This window comes from Rousettus aegyptiacus, unplaced genomic scaffold (genome assembly GCF_014176215.1).
Source record: "Rousettus aegyptiacus isolate mRouAeg1 unplaced genomic scaffold, mRouAeg1.p scaffold_m13_p_16, whole genome shotgun sequence".
Lineage (NCBI taxonomy): Eukaryota > Metazoa > Chordata > Mammalia > Chiroptera > Pteropodidae > Rousettus > Rousettus aegyptiacus.
In genome coordinates this window covers 49,231,238-49,255,961 of record NW_023416291.1, presented here as the reverse complement: position 1 = coordinate 49,255,961, position 24,724 = coordinate 49,231,238, and the positions used below count along the sequence as shown (strand labels likewise).

The following is a 24,724-nucleotide window of genomic DNA, read 5'->3' as shown; positions in this document are numbered from 1 at the left end:
ACGACTGCCATGCAGAAAGGAAAAAAAAAATCTTTAGTTTGCTTTTGCTTTGTTTGGGTTCCACAAAGACAATAAAGCCTTAGAAAAATATTGGTAACAGGTAAAAGCCCAGGAAGACTAAAGGGATTATAAAGACTGAATATCCCTGTTTCGATATAGTTCAGATTTCATGGTTTAAATGAATTTCATCCTCCCCACACCCCCTCCTCCAAAAAAAAAAAAAAAAAGCCCAAATTTATCAATCAGAGAAGGAAGACTTTAAATTATTTTCAAACAAATTTTCAAAAGGCCTGAATAATAGGCCTTACACACACAGGAGCTGAGTCTATAGAAAGTAGAATGGATTGATTAAGTGGAAATTGACATATAATAATTTTTTTTATTTCCCCTTTTGAAAGTTATCACAAGGAGAGAGAGAGTAGATCTTCACTTCAGAAAAGTATTGAACACTTTCTTTTTATAAGGTCATTATGAAATGCCGAATGACATGGGTTGATTCTAGAACAATGAAGTGTCCTTGAATCTATTTCATAATCATTCACACTGTCAATATCTACAATTATATCAACATTTTCTAAATTGTGGTCATCATCTTAGATAAATATATATAAAATGACATATAGATTTGAGAATAACATGAATCGCAGTGGGAAAAATGAATAAAACAGGGATTTTTGATCTTTAATAAAAAAATAAAGGTAAGATACTGGTTTAACTCTCAATACACAGAGTCCACTGAATTCACAATAAAATTGCCTGACTTAACAACACGGTAGGAAAAAAAAAACATCTCTTTCCCCTCTTCATAAAGAAAGAAAGAAAGAAAGAAAGAAAGAAAGAAAGAAAGAAAGAAAGAAAGAAAGAAAGAAAGAAAGAAAGAAAGAAAGAAAGAAAGAAAGAAACTGAAAAACAAAAACATTTTGTTAAAGATTTTAGTTTATAGATTCTGGAGTGCCCAATGTGAATCATCTTTAATAAGATGGGAAAAAAGGGGAAAGGAAACAACTAATTTGTCATTGATAACTTAAGTACTTTGATACAAATGTCATATCCAGAAGGAAGTTTGAGCTTAGTTGCGGGGAGATCACCCGTGAGAACAGAGTGTGTTCCAGGCATCACCCTTCACAGAGAAGGAACACAATAGGCTGCATTAATAGAGTAATTAAGAAGGCACAGAGACTTGATGTCAAATCATATGAATAATGGCTAATAGAACTGGAGATTTTCAGCTTGAGAAATGGAGCATTTTAAGGAATGACAGCCATGTTCAACTATTTCAAAGGCTTCTCTGAGGAAAGGATATTAATGATTTTATGAATATTCCACAGTGCTGAATTAGCACCAGTAATTGAAAGCTATAAGGACATACATTTTAGTACAAAAATAGTGTGTGTTCAAATCTTCAATGAAGAGTTTTATCTACTTATAGGTGCTTGCGAGTTACTCAGAGTAACTTACTATAAAGTGAATGACTTCAACAGTCATATTTGAAAGTATTCCATCAAAAAACACAATCATCTGGCAAACTAGGTCATTTTTAACATACCCAAAGACATAATATATTAGGAAGCCAACTACCTTATGTTAAAAGAAGGAACACTGATAATTAAAATTTGTAGATACCTATTATTAGAAATTTTCATTTAATTTGGGGGGTAAAAAGGGATCTATTTTTATGTTTAGATCTTCAAATAAAGAACATTTTAACTCATGCTTTTCCCTTAAGGCAGTAGTTCTCAAATTTTATCAAGAGTCAGAATTATCAAGAAGGTTGATTTAGTAGATCTGAGTGGGATCTGGGAATTCACATTTCTAGCACATTTCCATGGAATGCTGACAAGGTTTATCTTAGGACTACAGTTTCTGAACCACTGCCTTAAGGGAGTGGGTTTGTAGTATTATTGTTAATTTTCAAGAAGGTTTAGCTTCTACCTAGATTACAGTGCAATTTGTACTTCAGATTATTGTGCAGAATAGCTAGTCTTTCTAAAGTATGATTAACTGAAGAATGGTAAAAGTTTGCTTCTTTACCAAATAATGTTTCATTAAAATTTACCAAAATATTTTATTAACATATAAGATTTATAAAATTCCAGACTTCGTATTATTTCTTCCTTTAAACCCTTTTCATTGGCTCCCTGGATTTCCTAGAATGATATCCAAAAGTTTTACTATCTTCGATGGTACCCTCCTTTATCTCTTTGCTTCTCATCTCTTTAAGCTGAGTAACTGCCTCTTTTTATTTTCCTAGATGTTGAAAACATTGAATCCTTGAAAATATTAAACTCATTCTCTGAGTCTTAGAACACTCCTACTTAGAACACCTTTGCCCTTTGTTTTTACTAATTAACAGCAACATTTTTTATTTCTAGTTTCAGCTAAGTTTTTTCTTCACTTACCCCACTCCCTGAGACCAGACTGAATGACTATCCTATGCACTTCCACTGTACCCAGAATTTACCTCAAGTTTTTTGCTTGATACAGTATCTATCACCTTGAATGTGTAAGTACTATATACTGTTGAAACCTCTGCATTAATACATATCTAAATAAAAGTATATTGATACTGGAGATTTCTAATAGTTAAGTCTTAAATACAAATCTTGCTTTATAATCTTCAACTTCTATCAGTTGTGGCTTAAACCAAATATATTTTCTTAACTATAAACAGATCCTACCTGGCCTGAACAAAGGTGTTGGCTCCTTCTGGGATTTCTTTCACCATAAGATGTCATTAAAAGTTTGTAATCATCTTTCCCCAGACAACCTGGCAATTAAAGGGATGATTCAAACATTCCCTCTGAAAGTTGTTTTTATTATTTGTTTGGGGTTCATTCTTTAAGAACTTGCTTATGGCTGAACAGAGTATAGGTGTGATTTTCCACTGCTAATATTATGTTTGTGTGTGTGTGGATAGATGATTGATAGATAGATAGACAGATAGATAGATAGATAGATAGATAGATAGATAGATAGATATAGATATATAGATATAGATATATATTATAGTCAACACTTCATACGTCACACATTTATATTCTATCTGCTTAATGTTGTTGCATTATTATTATTATTACTTTTGATCTTCCAACAACTGCAGCAGTAAAAAAAATCATTTACAACCAGCATAAAGTTTTCACCAAAGTGAGTTTCCTTTTATATGAAACCATTTTTCTTTATTAGTTATATTTAAATTATATATATGTCCTACATATATGTATATTTTGTATATATACATGTATATTTTATACATACATGTATATTTTACACAGATATATGTATATATGAGGTGTAGATATTTTAAAAATTTAGAAATATTGAAAAATCTATATATTCTAGAATTCTATATTCCTTCTTCATATAGTCTTATTATATAAGACTTATTATTAATAATTTCTAAATTAAAAATATTTAATATTGTTTTTGAAACAAATATTCCTTGAAATAAATATTCTTGGAAATAAATATGGAATGTTCAGAGCTCAATCCCAGAAGCTCTGTTTTAATTTTCTAAGGGAATGGACCAGAAATCTACATTTATATTTGCTTCTAGATTCTAACATGCAGATTCTAACATGCACTGCTTTAGAGGCCCTTAGAGTCAGTTTATACCTGCAATTCTTCTGGCCATATTCTTAAATCGTTAAAAAGAAATAAGTTTAACAGAAATACAAAATCTTTTTTTGCACATTTATGTAGTGTTTTATCATGAAGACACTAAATATATGCTTTCTGTTGAAAGTCAGTAGTATCTGTTATCATTTATAACCAGTAAGAGATAAAATTCCCAGCAGATGGTCATTTTGTGGCCAGCAATCACTCCACGTGGCTTACTTTCCTGATACCAGTAATAACACAATGTGGAAATGGGTCAATCTGAGATCATTGCTGTGGACTGAATGTTTATGTTTCCCAATATTCATCTGTTGCTGCCTAATCCCAAACGTGATGGTGCTTGGAGGTGCAGCCTTTGAGAGGTAGCTAAGTGCTGAGGATGGAGCCCTCATCAATGGGACTGGTGCTCCTGTAAGAGGACAGTCTGCTTCCTCTAGCCCTCCCTTGGCCATGCGATGACATAACAAGAAGGCTGCCATCTGCGAACCAGTCAGAATGCTTTAACCAGACAACACACCTATTGGCACCTTGATATTTGACCTCCCAGCCTTCGGAATTGTGACAAATAGCTGTCTGTCGCTTACGCCACCCCATCTATGGTATTTTTGTTACAGCAGCCAAAGCCAAATAAGACAGTCATTTTCTACAGTTTGATAAGTTAAAACAAACAAACAAACAAACAAACAGACAAACGAAAAAACTACATGAGCTTCATTTAGAAACTTGGTAATTCCAGCAGTTGGCACATAATTCTAAAGATAACTGAGCCTGTGTCTTCCAGCGCCATCAGGGCTTGTGCCTGATAAGCTTAGGTAATTTCAATAAACTGCTAAGTTGAGCAAGTCTCTATAATTAATAGTAATAAGATTATGAGAAAAATAAGATATTCATAAAGTGATTGGTTAATCACTTAACATTGTAATGTACTAAAAGTCCAGGTGGGAAAACATGACAAAACAATTAATACAAATAAAAACCACTGAAGTCTGGCAGTGCTTTTTTGTTTATTTTGCTTTGTTGATTTTGTCATTGTTTTACTATTCTTAGATTCTTAGCTAATTTTTCATTTCTGAAAAATCTGGACCATCCTGAAGACTACAAATAATGAGTCAAATGTCAGCTGAGAAATCCCCAAATTCTCTGATATGAAGTGTTATACTTTCCAGTGGAAAGCTCTCTTCCAGAGAAATTAAGTTTTCTAGAGCAAAATCTTGTTTTCCTAATTATCAGCAAACATTACAAAAATAAAATGTTGAATTCAGTCCTAGTAGGGACTGAGGAGAGAAGGAAGCTTCTTCAAGTACCTTATTTTAAAGACTGTAAAAATGAAATACCATACTTGAGAAGCTATTTTGTTTTAAATAACTTATTGGGAGCTTTGTCACTTATGTTATGTATAAAAAGCTATAAGATAATCGCTAAGTTTCCTTACACGTCAAAAGAAGAAAATATATTAGAGAAGAACTTAAATTATAAACTTCTATGATTTGTTTATCAGTAGAGTAAATTCATAATTGAAGAAGGATCCTTTTTCTGAATCAGATATTGCATATAAATCCACATTGTATTAAACTTTCAAAAAGGGACTTATTAAGAAATTTTAAAGCTTTAATTTTAGTATTTTTTTCTTTCAAAAGATGAATATTCCTTCACTTAATCTTCTGTAACTGTTTTGCACAACATTTGTCAACAGCAGCAATAACATCTGCCTACATCTCATTTCTTTCCATCTTGGTAGACAAAAGGAATCTAGAATTAAAATAATTCTAACAGCCATTCTGAATAATTTACAAAACCAAATATGCTGGCACAAACACTTTGGAAAACTCTTTGGGATTATCTATTAAAGCTAAACATATACCAACCTTATGACCTTACGATTACACTCCAAGAGATGTAAATGTGTATGTCCAACAAAAATGCATATACAAAAATGTCTTAATAGTCCAAAATGGAAAAAATTCAAATATCCATCAAAAAGAGAATGCATAACCAATTGTGAATTCATGTAATAGGACATTATAATAAAAACAATATTTCCACTACCTTCAACAGTACCATAGGCACAGTATTTAGCAAGCAAATCATACATAAAAGAAGACCGACAATAGGATCTCATTTATATGAAGTTTAAAGCAAAACCAATTTATGGTGAAAAATATACATTAATGATTACCTTCAGGAGATAGTATTGTTTAGAAGTGGTAAGGCACTTTTTGAATACAATAGTCTGAGTAGTAAAGCTGTGATCATATACATATGGAAACATGTATTTAAATGTACAATGATGATCCATGTACTTTACCATATCTAAATTACCCCAATAAAAATTGAAAAATTGATGCATCTCAGCATTTTTCTTTGATGATGTATTAACGTTAGTTACTGATAGCAAACTTTGAGGAATGGTGTTTTAAAATGGTCAGCAAGTAACTTAAATCCTGTATTGCAATTCTTAAAATCTAACATCAACATTCTTTTTCTAAAAAAAAAAGTACCCTAAAATAGAGAAATAGAGATTGACTAAAAAGCACCAAATTGATTTATAATACTTTATTACTTATCGCTATATAATGACATTATGTCAGATCTTTAAGATTGTTAGTTTCAAGAGAAGTCAAAGTCGGTTGATGTGTACAGCAGGATTGATTTTAAAAGCAATTGGAGCAGAGTTTCCCAAATTGTATTTCCCAGATCAGAAGGTGCTCAAATTTTTCTCTAGTCCATTTAGTTGGGAAATTCTAGGTTAAGCAAAGTTTAGGATATTTCTCAGACTTTAATATGCGCTTGTGCATTATGGATTTCCACAGGAGCATAATATGCAGTTTTCTTTAAATGACTTGGTCGTTACATTCCATTTTCAGCAGAACATTTCACAGAAATAATGTGTTCAGGGACAATGAATATAGACTTCTCAGGAGTCAATGAGACTTTATTATATCAATCATAAGGAAAAATTATAAGATCTTGAGGAACAGTTTACCAAAGAGAGGGACTCTGGATAGAAAATAAGGTTTGGAACTATAGCAAGAAACCCAATGCTATTTATGTTCAAAGGGGATGAGTTTTATTATAATGAAGAACTTAAATAATGGCTGTGATTTTGCAGTGAGAATTAAAGGTATTCCTTTTGTTTTTTGAGAATACATAGTTACTTGAAATATCCGGTGTAAGAAAGTTTCTAAAAAGGATCTCTAAACCCAGTAAAATTGGTAGAAACAGGCGAGCGAAGGAAATATTTGTACATGTATGTAATGCCTTTGCTAGAATGTTTAAACAAACATGTCAGAAAAGATATTCTTAATGTGTTGGTCCCTACCTACACTTTGTTAGAAAACCGGAGTTTTATTCCCAAATCTATCACCATTTGATTTTAGCAACTTGGGCACATAAAGATTAGGACCTAAGTTTTTCATTAGCAAATTGAAGATATTAGACTTGTAGACAGATAAGATGCATTTCAACTTTTACCTTGATTGACACTTTTGTAAAAAATGTCTAAATAAATGCAATTATGCTTCCAAAATGTTTAATTTATCTTATACAAAAATTTTAGCATTGTTCTCAATTAAAAAAAGAAAAATCTATATCCAGTTGTAGCTAGTCTTAATCTTTTGGGGGTAAATTTGATTTTTGGAACTAGCTAAACCATAATTCACAAAATCACTAAGTAATTAAGATCATCCATTCCAATATTTTAAATTTTATTAAGCAACGGAAATATTTTATACAAAATTTTATGAATCAAACTATATATAAAAATCAGAAATTCTCTAGGTGAAATGGGAGTAAAATCAAGAGGGCTTTCTGTTCATCTTTCTTCTTTCCTTTAATTTTTCTGTATTATATCTTCTTCACATCCATGGAACCTTAAAGCTAAGCATCAAATGGGATGAAAATTAGCAATCTGGTGGAGCCACTCATACTCTTGCCCTCAAATCTCTAATACTTGATTAGTGTATTTCTTCATTCATAAGAAAGAAATAGTTCTGTGGACAAACAATGTAGCCTGAGATTCTTTTCAATATAATATTGTTTAAATATGAACAAGCTTAGTATGAGTTGAAAAAATATTCACACATGTCTCTTAAATAGCAATAAATCCAAAATAAAATATAAATACAAAAATATAAAAAGCAAACACTATTCATCTGATGAAATGGAATTGATACAATGAGTGACATATTGTTGAAGTTATATTAACACTCATCATAGCTTATAGTACCGACAGGAATGTAGAACTCGGTAGAATTGAATATCTTTTACTTTCTTATTCTTCAAAGGTAAAATATTAGTTTATTTTTAAGATGTTAAAACTGTTATATAATGTGATAAAACAAGAGAACGTTTTATTCATTACAATAGTTATATGTTTTTTTACTCTTTCCTTTCCTGATTGGAGTTTTAATATCTTCTTTTCAATGTTATTTCTGCCATTTCTGGTTTGCATATCATTAATCTTCTCAGAGAAGTGAGTTACAGAGATGATAAACTAGGGAAATACTGCTTTAGATCTTAAATTGGGTGTGACTGATTAACTTTAGTGGCTCATAAACTAACTGCAGTAGATGAATTTCTATTTTTTTAGCAATGAAATGTAAGTGAAGTAAATATGTGTTAGAATAATATATGTAATTCTGAATATACATACATGATATAAATACATCTATAACTTCAGGTATATTGTAATAAAATATAGCATTATTTCAGTCATATCTAGTTCGCGTTAGAGTTATAGATTTTAATTATTATTTATCATTTAAAACTTCTGCCCAAATGTGGACTCCTTTTATTTTCTTCATATTATGGTGAAAAATATCAGAACATTGGTGGCCTCAGATGGAACAGGGGCAGAAATCGATAGCGAATAAACATGAGGGAAATTTCTCAGGGGACGATGGCATTCTGTAAATTGATACAGCTATAGTTTGATGACTGCTATACAAGTGTACACTTTTGCCAAAATTCAAAGAATAAAAACACAGACCTGGCTTTTCTGTTGTATGTAAAATGTATATCAAAAGAAAAGAGTACTAAATAAATATTAAACTCTAATTATTGATCTATATCAAAATCTTTAGTAAAGAAGAGTTAATGTCTATAATATAAGTTGATGTAAAAAAATAAGTAGGTCAATAAATGGAAAGAGGGATGTGTATATATACACACAAATATATACACATGTTTATGTTAAAAACAAGGCTAGTAAAATGTGTAGATCTTGGATATATGGGTGTTTAAAATTCATTCAAATTTGCTATGTATGTAAAATTTTATTCTAAAATTTTGGAAAAATAAAATATAAGAAATACATAATTTCCTTCAAGAGTTTCCTAAACCTTCATATGATTTAGAAAAAAATGTTTATAATACTCAAAACAAATATTTTAAAAATTTGTTATTTTATATTTGTGTTATTGTCAGAACACTAGTTTTTATGAGCCCTTTATATAAAATTTATATAAATTTAATTTTAAGGCAAAATATCCTAAAAGCTATGTAAACTTGGCAGTTAAAAAAACTTAATTTTTAAAAAAAAATATATTATTTGAACCTTTTAATGACTGACCTTCATTTAATTACTCTAAACCATAGGAAATTTTCAATAATTGAAGTCATTAAAACATTCATCATAATAAGAATTTTTAAAAATGACTGAGAGTCCTCATGAACAACTCTATGCCTACACTTTAAATAATGTAGATATATATATAAATACCTTGAAAAACACAGTCTGCCAAAATTCACAAAAAAGAAATAAATGATCTGAATAGATCTGCATGTGTTAATAAAATTGAATCAATAATTAAAACAGAAAGTGCCAGGCCCAGATTGGTTCACTGATAAATTCTACCAAATATTAACAAAAGAAATTTTACCAATTCTATGCTATCTCTTCTAGCAGATAGTATCAAAAGGAATATTTCTTAACTCATTCTAAGAGGCCCTAATATAATAACCATCCAAAGACATTACAAGAAAACTACAGAACAATATCTCTCATGAACGTGGATACAAAAATCCTCACAAACATATTAGAAAATTGAATTTGACAATGTATAAAAAGAATTATACATCATGAACGAGTGAGATTTATCCTGGGTGTACGAATTGATTCACCATGAAAAAAAATCAATGAATGTAATACATTATATCATCATGGTAAAGAAGAAAAAAATCACATAATCATATTAATAGATAGAGAAAAAACATTTGACAAAATTCAACATACATTCATGATAAAAACACTCTGTAAATTGGAAATAAAGGAGAACTTTCTCAATTTGATAAAGAATATCTAAAACAAAGCAAAAGACCTAACATTATATTTAATTGTAAAGAACTAGAAGCTTTCAAGCAAAGATCGGGAACAAGGCAAAGATATCCTCTCTCACCATTCCTGTTCAATACCATGTTTGAAGGCCGAACTAATGCAATAATACAAGAAAATAAAATAAAAGGTATATAGATTGGGAATAAATGAATAAAACTGTCCTGTTCACAGATGACATAATTAACTATGTAGAAAATTTGAGAGATTTGACAAAATAACTATTGAAACAAGTAAGTGATTTAGAGCAAGTTTTTAAGACACAAGCTTAATATATAAAAGTAAATCAATTTCCTTTACCCTAGTAATGCACAAGTCGAATTTGAAATAACAAACACAATACCATTTTTATTAGCACCTCCCCAAAATGAAATACTTAAATATAAATCTAACAGAAGATATATATATCTTCATGATAAATGTCAAGCTCATAGATCAGGATATTTTCTTTCATTTATAATATAAAGATTTGCTAATTGAATTCGCAATAGAATTTTAATAATGGAAAATGTACAGGACAACTTATAATCAATTTACACATTGAAGTAATGAAAGCAAATGATAATTTTCCAACATATTAATAATTAATGATTAGATAAATGTATTTTTATTTAATTCACCTGTTAAAAAACCATACTTTTATATTTTGAATAGAAGTTAGCGTAATGTTCTTAATTAATATAGATATGAGTGAGTTAATAGTCTGCTTTTCTTCAGCAAACTGATATGATCTAGCACTATCTTTTCCACAGAAATGGTGAGAAAATACAACTATGTTTAAAAACAAGAAGGCTTTGGAAAGTCAATCAAAAGAAAATGAACAGTAAAGAAAAAACTGTTTAACTGCACCTAGGTCTTAATAGTCTCTCTGGTGCATCTTTATAAGTAAAAGGATCAATGACTTCTCAGGGAAAAACAGAAATAAAGCCATTTTTTTTATTTTCAAGTATGGAGATCATTTTTTTGTTTTCAATTATTGAGTTGGGTATGGGGAAGCTCTGTGACTGAAGTCACTTAAAAATTCATAATTGGATAGCAGACACATAAGGTTTGCCCAAGGCTGGAGCAGTAAAAAAGTTTTGTAGAATCCTGACAAGTTTGGCTCTAATGTATTTAATAAATTTGATTTTCTTTGACCGCTTTGTCATATTTTGTTAAGTAGATGTAAATAGAATGCTAATGCATTACATTTTTAACATTTCAAAATTTCAAATCTTCAATGGAAAGCAGCTCTATATTTTTCAAGTTATAACTACTCAAAGCTTTAATCAAAATACTTTAATTTAGGGTCAAAAGTTATAAAGGAGCATGCTTTTTGCATACCACCTTACACATCTGTAGTACTGCTTTGAAAATTCATTCTCAAAAGGATCAAACAACAATTTCCTATAAGAGGTCCCTATCTTGAGGATTTTAGAACTCAACCATATCCCTTTATTGACTTATTTTTTATTAAGCAAAGTGATTCAGTCTACTGCATGCTAATTTTCCCGAAGAATTAACATGCAAGCAACATGCACAAAGGCAACAAAACTTTTTTGTTTTTTGTAAAGTTTTGAAAGGACAAAGTTAACTAAGTAAAAAGTAAGATGAAGCTCTAATCCTGTACTTGGTTTTCAAATCAATTTTAAACATGCACAACATTTAGTTTTGGCATTAGACAGACCTACTTAATGTCAATTCTGACCTGTTAACGATGGTACTTTCAACACGTATTGAGAGATAATCCTCCATGGGTCCCTTGTGTTTCTTCTCTTCTCATGAGCAGAAACACTGACTGTCATTTACTTTGGACAATTTGTTCAAGGATATTCAAATAGCAAATAACCTTGGAACATAAAAATAATGACTCCTTCTGGACCCAAGGGCAAGTGTGTTTACAGCCTTAGAAGACAGAGATTTTATCTCCATTCAGAGCAAAGAGCAGGACTACTTACTGTTCGGTATGATAAAAGAAAGTGTCTTCCTCTGGTGCAAAGAACAAAAATGCTGCGGTCCATACAATGTAGCTGGCATCCTTCAAGTTGTAATCTTGTGTAAATTAGCCTATGGTGTGTGCTGTTGTAATCTGGCCCTCTCTACATTGCCCTGTGGAAACTGGGCTCTAGGAACTAGCTTAGATGCTGACACTGTGGCTACTACTATTGCTATAAACAGTAAATCATTCTTTATCTCTGACCCAGGAGTCTTGTGTCATTTGTCACTTTTCATGAAACTATGTGAGGCAGGATAACATATTAGCTTGAAAAGAGAAAAATATCTCGAACCATTCATGATTCTTTACAATACTGTCACTCACTGAAGCGAAGCTTACTTACAAATTTTCCTATCCTATTGGATTTTGGGAGATGGGACAGCGGAGCTTAGAAGAATAATCTCTTGTCAACGGACTCATCATTATATGAAGAGAGTCCCTTTCCGGCATTTAGAATGAGAATTATAACACTAAGAACACATCTACACCATCGGTAATGCAAGTTCAGAACATTTCTAATGAAAAGAGTTTAACAAATATCTTTGTTTTGATTTTTGCTCAGACGTCTTAAAATTTTTACTAAATCTCATGAAATTTCTCAGATTCATTCCTCCTAGTCATAAAAAATTTTGAAACTATTTTGTGCACTTTAATTTTATTAAATTATTTTTCAATAGTTCTTGCACAATCTCAAAATGAGGATGGGAATAGGTCAGTTAATACTGGGATTTCATTTTTCGGAAAAAAAATTTCAAAAATGTCCTTATCTTTCAAACATAATTTACTTGGTTAGAAAAACATTTGCGATTAATTAATAATATTCAGCCATTATGACATAATTGGAGCAATACAGCAATATAATAATTAGTATATTCCTTAAGGTTTAATTAATTATTTTTTTGACTGTTATTCCTTTCACTGTTATCATTGCCACAGTGTTTGCTCTCAATCGGTGGTCCAGGTGGCTTCCGAATGCTACAAAATATAATAACATTTTAAAGGGACTTCCCTTGAAATGCTGCAAGCAGTCAGATATTTTAGATAGAATGGCACAACTTTTCCTCAGTCAGGAAATAATGCTCCTGGGTATGCCTGAAGGTTCCCAGCCTCTAAGTGGCAATGGTTTTAATGTGTAGTTTAAGTTTTTGTCTCCTTCCATAGAGTTTTCTCTTGCTACTTTTCACCAATCCACATCTATCATTTTTTTTTTAATACTAAAAGTAAAAGTCGCCTCCCACAAATGACTTTTTTTGAATTATACTGCACTACGGTGCATAGTAACACTCTCTGGACTTACTAAATCATGCGAAATCTTTAGCTTATTTGCACAGTAACTACTCTCTCACAGACAAACAATTTGATTTAGGAAGTAAAGAAATCATGAGGCAATTTCGGTTTGCAGGCATATCTCTGCATTATAAAGCTGGACATAGCATTCTCTCTCCACATAAAGATGTCAACATTTTAAGGTCCATCAGTGGTCCCACTAGATATACTTAAAGGACACTCCTACTGTCCTAAGATTTTCCCCCCAAGCCTGACTTTATCATCCTTAGCAAACAATGAAACAGTGTAATCATGCTATAGGTAAGAAAAAAGGATGTACGATAAGGTATAAACCCTAACAGGATTGATAGTCAACCCTTTAGGGAATATGGTAATAAGCTGAAATATTAGTACATACATATTATAAGGTTATAAATATAGCCGGAGGTTAAATTATAATGAGAAATTATGACCCGGAGGGAAGAAAAGGGAATAATGGCTAAAAAAAGAGTAAGAAAAGCCCAAAGAGCAGAAGTTAAGCAGAAAGCCAAGACAATACAGAAAAAGAAACCCAGGGTTTGTGGTTAGGTGATATGATATGAGTTTAAGTTCTATTTCTGTCTTCAGTGGTGAGGATTGACTATGTCGAGATAACTAACAAATTCCAAATGTCAGTGATTTAAAACTTAGGTATTTTTCCTTCCTTTTACATTTTTAGACAATCACTAATTGCTCAGATGTTTTACTCATCCTAGTTATTTAGACACTTAGGATGATTAAGTAGCCACTACTTTGGACAGATGCTGTTTGCCATGCTAGAGGAGAAAGAGAGTTCAGATTTTACCATTGTAAACAATTGTTCACCTTAGTCACATTCCATGGTGTTTCTTGCAACTCATTAGCCAGAACTGGACACAAAGTCCATCTGACCACAAAGGAACCAAGCTATAAAATTCTGCCTTATTATCATGTGATTGGAATGAGAGACTAGGAAATGTACGGGACGCAGGTGAAGTTACCATAAAAAGTACTCATTGTGTAACTTGTATTAAGTTTTATATTCTGTTTACTAAATCCTAAATCCTGCTTCCTAACATTCTCAGTTCGTGATATTAAACAAGTACTAGACCTTTGTGAACCCTGGTTTCCCCATCAATAAAATAGCAATAAAACCACTCACCACGTGGGAATACTCATATAATTAATGACCTAATGTATAGAATAAATCTAATAGATACTAAAAGCATGGTGACGCTGTTAAGTACTGTACAGGCTGTTTTGAGTATACCAATTCCGCCGATGGCTCTAAATTTGGGAGACTTCTGGGGACTTTATCATACAGGCACACGGCGATGGATAGTTACAACACGACGCTCACAGCCAAATTCCTAGCTAGAGATCAGCAGTTAGAGTGGTAACTATCGCTTCCTAATGAATCCTCGCTGGGAAGTTGGCCTAAACCTGACTGCAGCAGCCTTCAGGAGACCTTCATTTCAGCCCAGCCAAGAGAGGGATGTGGCAATACTGTGTCCGTGCTTACGGAAGGGCCGAAGGAACAACCTGGAAGAACATTAGAGGTTTCTCCTTGAGGTCAGTGGGATGTTGCTTTACCTTCATCTTCATCTTTATATTTTTTCCTGATCCTTTTCCCCCATCTCTGGCCTACCTTTGCTTTTATCTGCTTCTTCCTGATCTCGCTGATGGTATCTGTTCCCTCTCGTGCTTGGGAAAGTCACTTTACCTCTCTGGGTTTTAACAGTATCATTTGGGTAAGCAGAAATACGATTCTCTGCATCCCAGAATTACTGGAGAATTAAGTTACAACAATTAATGTATGTGAAAGCACTTAGCACCATCTAAGCACGCACCGTTTATTTTAAAATAAAAATAAATAAGAGAACTACTTTGGGAATTTGAATTTGGTAATTGTATATTATAATATTACAGTGTTAATAAATTCCTACATTTGATATTCCATAAATGCTTGTTGAATAAACACATTTATGAAACACATGATCAGCTCCCTCTGACACATACTGTGGACTATAATTAAGATATCTACAATTAGCATAATACATTTATATGTCATTAGTGTTTATGTTGAGACACAAATATATTTTCAATCACATCTATGTGTACATATATTTGCAAACCTCATGAATATGTACATAGACATTTATATTTAAATCTATAATATGTCTATTTCACAAGTAAGTCTCACATTTCACTTTTTTGCTCCCAAAAGATTCGTTATACAGTTGGCACACAAATATTTGGTAAAAATAACTTTTATACATATATTCGTTCAGATTCAAAGTGCTAACAGTTCTCTGGGGAAAATATGGAAAAATGGCTATTCGGAACTCAAGATCAAGATACTTTTTATTTTGTAGTTTTCTAGTCGATAACTAATATTTCATAATAGTGAAACCTAATCCACATGGAAATCACCTTATGCATTCCCTCAATCTTACGAACATATAGACAGCTATACTTTTTGCAATTTAAACAAAGCTGTGTAGCTTTTAAAATAACAAATAAAAGGAAATAATTTATGTAATGTTATTAAACTAATTTAGATAAAATTGTTTTAAGCATTGCTGTTTATTTTACTTTGATAAAATTATAGAAAATAAAATCATGCCTAATTTATAAATTACAATTGACTATATAATAATTATATATCAATTAACTATAACTATATAATGCAATAATACGTAATTAACTATGTGATACAAATATATACATCATATTGATTTCAGACATATTTTAGTCAGCAGTTGGAGTCATTTATTCCATATATATTTGTTGAGTATTTACTGTGTGCCAAACACTGTTCTAGGTGCTGATACACAACCAGATGAACAGTAGTTTGCATTATAATAGAAGAAAACATCCAACAAACAAATACATAACTGAAATATATATCTTGAGAATGGTTACAAGATGGTTATGATTCAAACAAATCAAAAAGGGGAGATAGAACCCATTTATGGCTGTTCCACTTTCAATTATGGTTTGGGGAACCTTCTCCCATAAAGTGGCATAGAGCTTAACGGGAATGAGTATCAGTGGAAAAGGATGACCAGGTATTTCTGGAATCCAAAGAGTGACTGATACAAACACATACGGAGGCTATAATGAGATTAAGCTTCAAGGTCTTGTGGAAGGGAAGGTAGGGGCTGAGTATGAGTGCGAAGTGTCCAGTGGGGTTTTCCTGGGGGCTTTGCACAGCTCGGGGTGTTTCTTTATTCCTGTTAAATATGCATCTTCACATGCACAAGCATACACGCATGCACACTCACTTAAAATATGCCTTTTACAGCTTTATTTTAACTCTGCCCCAAGTTGTTGGAAAGTTATGTACCACCTTGAGGTTCTCTGCCTTCCTGCTTTTAAATACAAGCAATCACGTATTACTTCTAACTAGAAGTAAAGACTCACAGAGATTTAATTAAACAGTATCTACCGTGTTCATGGCAAAGAAACGAAAGGATTAGAAAGGCAGTTTCTGACCTTGAGATGTATAACTTAGGGCAGACACACAGCACAGAATAAATATTCACTGGGTGTGTAGAAGTATGAGCCAATATGCTATAGTAATAATATGTTTTGAGAGCATTCGCAAAGGAGTTATTATTTCTAAACTTTGGGCTGGGATAAAACTTATTGTTAGCACACGAGGTAGGAGATATGGCTGACAATCAAAAGAAGTAGAACAAGGCCAATTTTCCAATTGTATTTACCCAGACTAGAGAGTTTAAAAGTTTATTTACTTTTATATGTGACTGAATTTCTACAATGGTATTTGACATTAAAACATACTTTTACATTTTACTTATTTTCTTTCTTCTGGCTATTAAGCATACCCTGCATGTTATCCTGAGACAATTCATATATTTAATAAATGTATGCATTTTAAAAACCCCTTAAAGTTTCTAAGAATTTTAATTTCTCATTTATAAAAGGAAAATAGGTACATCTTCATAAGATTGTTTTGAAGATAGAATAATTCGCTTAAGATCTTAGCCAGTGTCTGCCACATAAAAATCCCAGTAAAAGTTAGCCGTTTTATCAAAGTACAAACATCCTATGAAGGAATTTCAGCAAAAACGTACACAATATAGATGCCAATGGTATGTATTGAATGTGAGAAAAAATTAACATAACTATATTTGTTTATTTCAAAAGTGTTAAGACTAGTGTAAGAAATTAAAAATATATATTTTCTCCCATATTTATCATGTCATTTTTGTCTTTTCTCTACTTTCTATGAAAACCAAAGTGTATTATAAACTTGTTTCATTCAGATAAAGATTTATTTGAGTATGTTATTTCAGTACCATGATCTTCTATTGAAATAAAAGCACTAGCTTAATTTATTGTAAGCATATAATCTCTGTAATTTAAAGAATATATAAATGTAAATTTATTTTATACTTGAGAATATTTAATGCGAATTATTCCTCAACATTAGAAAACCCTAAATTATAACTTTTGTTAAAATTAAAATATCTAATGATTTCTATAAAAACCAACCCTTTGCCAACATTATAATTCCACATTGTATAGACATCCTTTTTGTTTATCTTTACGGCAAATTTAAGATCATAACACTTTTGTTTTAGTTTAAAAAGTTCCAAACTTAAAACTAATATGGAAATCATAGAAACTATCTAGTTGATTAAGTCTTAACATATTTACGTTTTTATAAATCTATTACTATTGCTTTTTAACTTTATTAATATATTTATTAATGAGCCAGATCTATATTTTGTCAAGCAGTATTTCATTCTCAAAATTGTAAATTTCCAAAATTGTTACCATTTTAGGTTTTCAAATGTACATTTATCATACAAAAATCATATTCTGAAAGCGTTGTCTGAAATAAGTGCTCCAAAGTAAATAATAAACCAGACAACTAATAATTTGGTTACTAATTGCTAGTCACATGAGTGAATTTATAATGGTGACTATACCTTGTGTCGCAATCTTATTTGAGGTTGATAGGATTTAAGGACGTATCCTGCTTCTTTGGTTGGCCTTCCTTCTGACTCCAAAAAAATGAATCCAAGAACCAAAACAGTTGACCAGCATTTAAACATCCTTATTGCTTTTCACCTGTGAAAATTAACATCGCAAGTAATCAGGAAATGCATTCTACATTAAAGAAACGTATCAAGAAGTATTAAAAAGCACAAAGAAATCTCCATGGATCTAATCAAAACTACCAGCAATTGCCAACTGCCTTCATAGTAAGAATGCATCTCCAAATATAAATTATGATCCCCTCGATCATAACAATTCCCAATTGTTTTTTCACTTATTTCAGCATTAAATAAGTAGAAACATAGGAGACAATAAAAAAAAATGTGTTGAGGAAAAAATAAATAAAAGCAGATTGAATGAAAATTTTTAAAATATATATTAGACCATAGCTAATTTTCTAAGCATCAATACAGAATACGATTATCGACATATTTAAAAATATTGAATTCCTCTTTGAGTATGTGTAATAAACAAAACTTAATAAAACTATAGCTATAATTCACTGGTAAAGATTGGTGAGAGGTTAATAAGAGAGTCTTCTATGAGAGGTACTTAACAGAAACTATGCAGATGGGTTACACTGAGTTATGCATGCATTTTCCCAAAAGTATCTAAAAGGGCTCCTCCAAGAAAACTGCTTCATAAGTGCTTTAAACTAAAATTCCTATGACTGTTAACACTGTTCTACAGTTTTGGATATACCATTCAAATTGTAAAATGGCATAAATTTATTACCATATAAATGCCAGTCCTTTCCCAAGCAAACCTATTCCTTGAGTTCAATTATGCTTCTGTTGTGAATAAGTAAAAGAAAGGGAAAGGTGTGACAAGTCTGTCCCATTATGACTCTGGTAAATGCGAGGTTGAGAAGTTCCCAAAAATACTCATATAAGGATTTCTTTGTGCTCTCTCTTTTTCCCTCCTTCTCTCTTCCTCTCTTTCACTTGCTTTGTACACACACACACACACACATACACACGTGCACACACACAAAGGAGGCATGCATGTATATATACATATATTTTGTAGCCAAATGCATAAATATGCAAACATTGAATCTACAATAAGATACAGAGCAAATGAGCAATTAATTTTTAATACATGACAAAAAATTTCATAAATTTTAGATGAGTAAACTTTCGCACATTGACAATTAGATTAATTATCTACCGAAATATTTTCTCTGACAAAAGGCAATGGGCTAGGAATATCTGCTTTAAGAAATTTCACTAAAAGTTGATCAAAATAACAGTGTAAAAATCTTCTGTGCAGTATGTTCAACTTATTTGTACTATTTTAATCAACTTCTTTTATGTTGTTAACTATGATTAAGTTTTTTATTGATAATCTTATCATTTTCAAGTCTAAAATTTCTTCAAAGTTATACAAAAATAAAAATACAATATAAATGCTTTACCTCAGCAAAAGCTATCATGCAACTGAAGTGATTTACTTGGTATCACAGATAAAGGGAAACAGAACTAATGTTAGAAGTTGGATAACTTTTTTTTTTCAAGAACTCTGATTTCTATTACAGATAGACATTTGAGTTCAGCAGTGTAGTGTTAGACAGGCAAAGAACAAAGACTAGTTTTCGTGCTTATCTTATGTGAATGCTTACCTTGTAAAAGTGTCTCTATTGAAATGTTAAGAAAAATAATTAAATCCAATTACATATTTGTCAAAGAGCAACCTAAACAAAAAGGTTGGATGGATATAATTATCATCCTCCTAGTTCTCGTCAGCCATAGCATGCAAAAATGTCATTATTAGGTCTTTAAAAGTTCATCCATTTACAGAAGGTGCTCTGGAAATTATTTATAAATCAGCAGCAATCAATCCTATAATATACTGGCTGATGAGCTCACTTTTTCAATATGGTAACCTCTGACACTCTGTTAGGTTATCATAATTAATTGGCAGTTTGTTGACAACTCAGTAAAACACTGAAAAGCATATGACTAAAACAAACCAGCTAGAACAGATGGTGTAATAATAATCCTATGACTTTTCCTTGTAACCTCAGCATTTACGTGGAAGCATCAAAAAACAATCTCATTATTAACTTTGAGAAAACAAAATGCACATGTATACCCTATATCTTGCAGCTTATGGTGATAAGGTTTAGAGTAGTTACTTTGTTTAGTAGAATCAAATTTGAGGGATTTTGATTTGTTTACACATTCTCTAGAATCTTACTTTTAATCACTTGGGAAAACAAACTAACAGTGTTAAGGTGTTGCTTCAGGAACAGAACGTAGCCTTCGAGACAGGGAGGGAAGCTGTAATATTGTGCCTATAAATGCAAAGAATATCAAGGCGAAGCAAATCCCCAACATTATCAACATTATCAAGCTTTGCAGAGAAGTCAAGTACCCTGAGGATTTCATCTGGAGCACCCTCACCAGCTCTCACTCAGTCCTGAAAAACTATTACAGGCTTTTCAAGAGATAGTTCCAGTTACTTCCTTTGTGAAACCTTCTCTGTCAATCTTACACAGACTTTGCTGTTCACTGCTGCAAATTTTACATATCTCCCGCATGTGACTTTTTAACTTGCACTGTGTTTGTTGATTAAAGAAATGCTACTATCTTTATACAGATAAAGAAGGAAGTACACTGAATTGGTTCTGTCACCATCTAGCAAGTTTCTTAACTTCCACAGTCCTCTCTTTACTCTGTTCTGTAACAGGGAGGTGGCCTGAATGATCACTACTGCCTTTTTCTAATCGATATCCTGTAATTCTGTGAGACAGAGCAACTAACTTCTAGATCGCCCGTGTCATGCCATATAACCTAAGCAAAACCTGAGAGTATTACTTGGATCCCATTTGCAAGTAGGATTTATGACCCTATGTGGTCTAGCACCTGTAACACCTTATTTCCTCTAAGTAGACTTACTGGGCAATATGGGGAAGAATAAGTTTGAGAGAAAAAATAGAATTTGTTTTTTGAGATGTCTTTTGGTAGTCCAACTGCAAATATTAAATAGGTATTGGGATATAGGAAACGCATTTAACGAAGAGATGTAGAGTAGAGATACCTGTTCAGGGTTCTTGTACATCACCCAATCTATATATGAAATGAAAAGAAGTTAGAAAGAAGGGATCCAAAGACTAAGCTCTCAGGCAGGTTTAGTCAAAATAGAAGATTAAATGCTGCTACTACGAGGTAGAGAAAATAAAAATAGTGAAATGGTAATTGTAGAAAATTGGTAGATGGACATTTTTCTTGGAGTGAAATGACGGGAAGCCACAGCTCATTATCACCTGGCCTGCTATATTTTTACTGGTTTATTTGCTTATTCTCTGTGTCCAACTAGAATGTTGATCCATAGAGAAAGGGTTTTGTTAAACACTTGTGTGAATTAGAGCAGTATCTGACACACAGCGTGAGCTCAATAAATGTTTTTTAGATAAATAAATGAATAAATTAATTAAAGGTGCTAAGTAATTAATTTGAAATAGTAGGTACACATTGAGATTCTTACTTTTCTACATGTAATTGAAAAGAAGTCATTAAAACTGACTGAAATCAAGCTAGGCATTAAGTTGCAGTTGTCACAGAGAGCTTTTTTGTTTTTTGGGTTTTTTTTAACACCTGAATCAAAATTGGGCTTTCTATGGGAATTTGATTTGGAAAGGCCTCTTTTGTCAAGGACAGACAGATTTTTTTTTTTTTTTTATTCTTTAGCTTATCTGAAATGGGAAAGGCGGGAGAGACTTCTCTTAAATCCATCAGGCAACTTAATTGTAGCAACTATTTTTATCTTTTGACCTGCTCTAACTTTACACTCACTACTTTGAACTCTGTGGATGAGTTTGAATGTAATACTTCCCACAGAAAAACTATTCCCCAAAGAGTCCAGCTTCATTGCGGGCAGTGGATTCTCCCAATCAATGTACTATCTTCATATTCTCTTCTAATTTAAGAACAGAACCAAACAAAACCTAAGAGTCGCTGCCTTCATGTCATATAACCACAAGAGAGAACAGCGAAGGAAAATGAGGTCGCATAAATCCCATTATACATACTGGGATGATACCGTGTGGTATTTAATTATCCAAAAATATCTTCTGGTTGGTATCATTGTTTGCAATAAACTGATATACGGAGAAAGAGAAACATCAAGATAAAGTGTCCAAGTTTAGAAAGCCGGTTATTGTCACAACTGGCATCTAAACTCAAGACTTAATCCAAATATAGTCCATCGTCCTGTTACGTTGTTGTACTTTTAAAGCACACATAATGATGCAGACATAAAGAGATAGCCTTTACGAGAAGTAGGCATAGAGAAAAAACATCTAATTTTTCAGACTGAGTACCACTGAAGGAGAGAATCTTTTGTTTACATTTGCTTTAGATCAAGATAAATGAGGATACAGGAGAAATGGTGGAGAGCGATGACTCTGTGACTGTTATGTCCAGGCTGCATGGATAAGGGTCTTTCAAATCTATATGGAGCCACTATCAAACATAAAAGTTTCTTCAGTTCTTAATTATATGACTTATTGGTTCATATTGTGAAAGCGTCCATGACTTGTCAATGGAATGCTGTTGAAAGACTATAAAATAGGCAGTACACTTTTTTTTTTCCCCTCGACATCAGGGATAAGAAGAAAATTAAAAGTGCCAAATAATGAGAATTATGATCATTAAATTATTTTCACTCTTTCAAAGAAGGAGGAACTTTAATTTCAATGACATCTGAGTCATTAATTTGGATGAACAAAATTGTCTAGATGGTCATCAATTATACCTTTCGAGAGTCAGCTTAATCTGAAGCTGAAAGAAACAGCTCAATATAGATAAAATATATTCATTGCCATTTTAGAGGGACTACAGCATAAAAAGCATATTTTGAGCTTGCATTGGAAGAAAGTATTATGCTGAATTTTATTTAATTTTTTTAAAATAATGCATATACTCCGCTTTAAACAAATGAAGATCCCACATTATGAAAAGCATGTTAGGTTTTCCAAAACCATCTTTGCATACACAACTATTTATGGCGCAGTTATATTAACTACTCTAGTCCATTAAAAATATTTTTTAAATACTTAAGTACAATATAGAACACAAATAACAGAACTGACATTCTATTAGAGCCCTAGTGCAACCCACTCTATTTATAGGTGAGGAAAATGAGATTCAGTGGGAATAAAAGGTATACCTATGATTAAAATAGAAGTGGGCCCAGAATACAGCTATCTTGATTCTGAGTATTTTTTAAAATTCTGCAACGTGTCTGACTAGAATTCATTCACAATGGGAAAATAAAAGGGCACATGTACAAATGCTTTAGTGTCTAAGACGTTGTGTAGAAGCGATACCTCTGTGAACTCCAATGACCTCGTATTTACTACTCATTAGTTTCCAAACGTCCATTGAGAGGACATCAGGGTCACCATATTTATAGAACCATGTTACTTAAGTAGAATGTTTGGAAAATTTTTTGCTTAAACATTTTTTTTTCATCACAATGATCTTCGCTGGGAAGATCGTTATATATAGTTACATTAAAGTTATGTATAGATGGTTAATATTGTGCTTATATATCTAGTTATACAGAAGTTTTATATATATTTATATAACTATACATAAACATATGTAATATATATATGACTTGTGAAAGATACTTATATAACCATATAGACATTTATAGTTATATACATATGTATGTATAATACAATATACATAATATATAGATGCACACATACATATATAAATATGTACAAGCACTTTTGACAACTGTGAAACAGAATGAAACTTGAGCCTTGCTGACTTAACCAAAGAATTTCATTAAATTTTGTAAACTTACGATAGGTTGAACTTCAAATTGTTTACACTAGTGCCTCAAATGTAGGCAGAAAATAGAGACTCAAAGTCAGTCTCTCAAAAAAGATCTCCAGAGTTTACTTTATAATACATTCATGATTCAATAGTCAAAAGGCGCGTTATGTGTAGCCTGAAATTAAATTAAATCCAAATGTCCATTTTAATGGTGATCTTCAATGGACAATATTAAAAAATAAACTTCATTTAATTATTTGTAGACAATTTATTAAGTTATCTGCTGTCAGTTTCTTTTTTACAGTGAATAATATGAATAATATGAATTATTTTGAAATAAATTTGATCTTAATATTCTTTATTATTATTTGTTATGTACGCGAAATTGACCACCAGTCTCCCACCTTCCTGAAAGCTGTGATTTATAAAATGGTGTAAAATGACTAGTTAAAATCATGTTCTACTATGGCCAAGATAACGTGATATATCTCAGGATGCTGCACTTAATTTTCTCTACCATATGTCTACCAGGCCAAAAAAAAAAAAGTGAAGTGACTTCAATATCCTTCCTATATTTTTGAATGCAGCTTATTTCACATGTTAAATTTCCGAGTTTGAGCTTATTTTTACAGAAATCTGACATCGAAACAGGTACTTTTTCTACTTGTGGTTGATGAACTGAAAAATATATACTTC

General features: G+C 31.7%; 1 protein-coding gene across 5 annotated transcripts in view; it reads right to left on the bottom strand.

Annotated features, from left to right (window-relative positions):
- Positions 1-24,724, bottom strand: part of FSTL5 (follistatin like 5) — a 798,802-nt gene that overhangs the window by 432,013 nt on the left and 342,065 nt on the right. For all 5 annotated transcript variants that reach the window (XM_036233987.1, XM_036233990.1, XM_036233989.1 and 2 more), the window contains one exon: positions 18,167-18,308. In XM_036233987.1, the coding sequence (XP_036089880.1) occupies positions 18,167-18,292 (126 nt within the window). In that variant the 5' untranslated portion in view covers positions 18,293-18,308. The remainder of the gene's footprint in view (positions 1-18,166; positions 18,309-24,724) is intronic.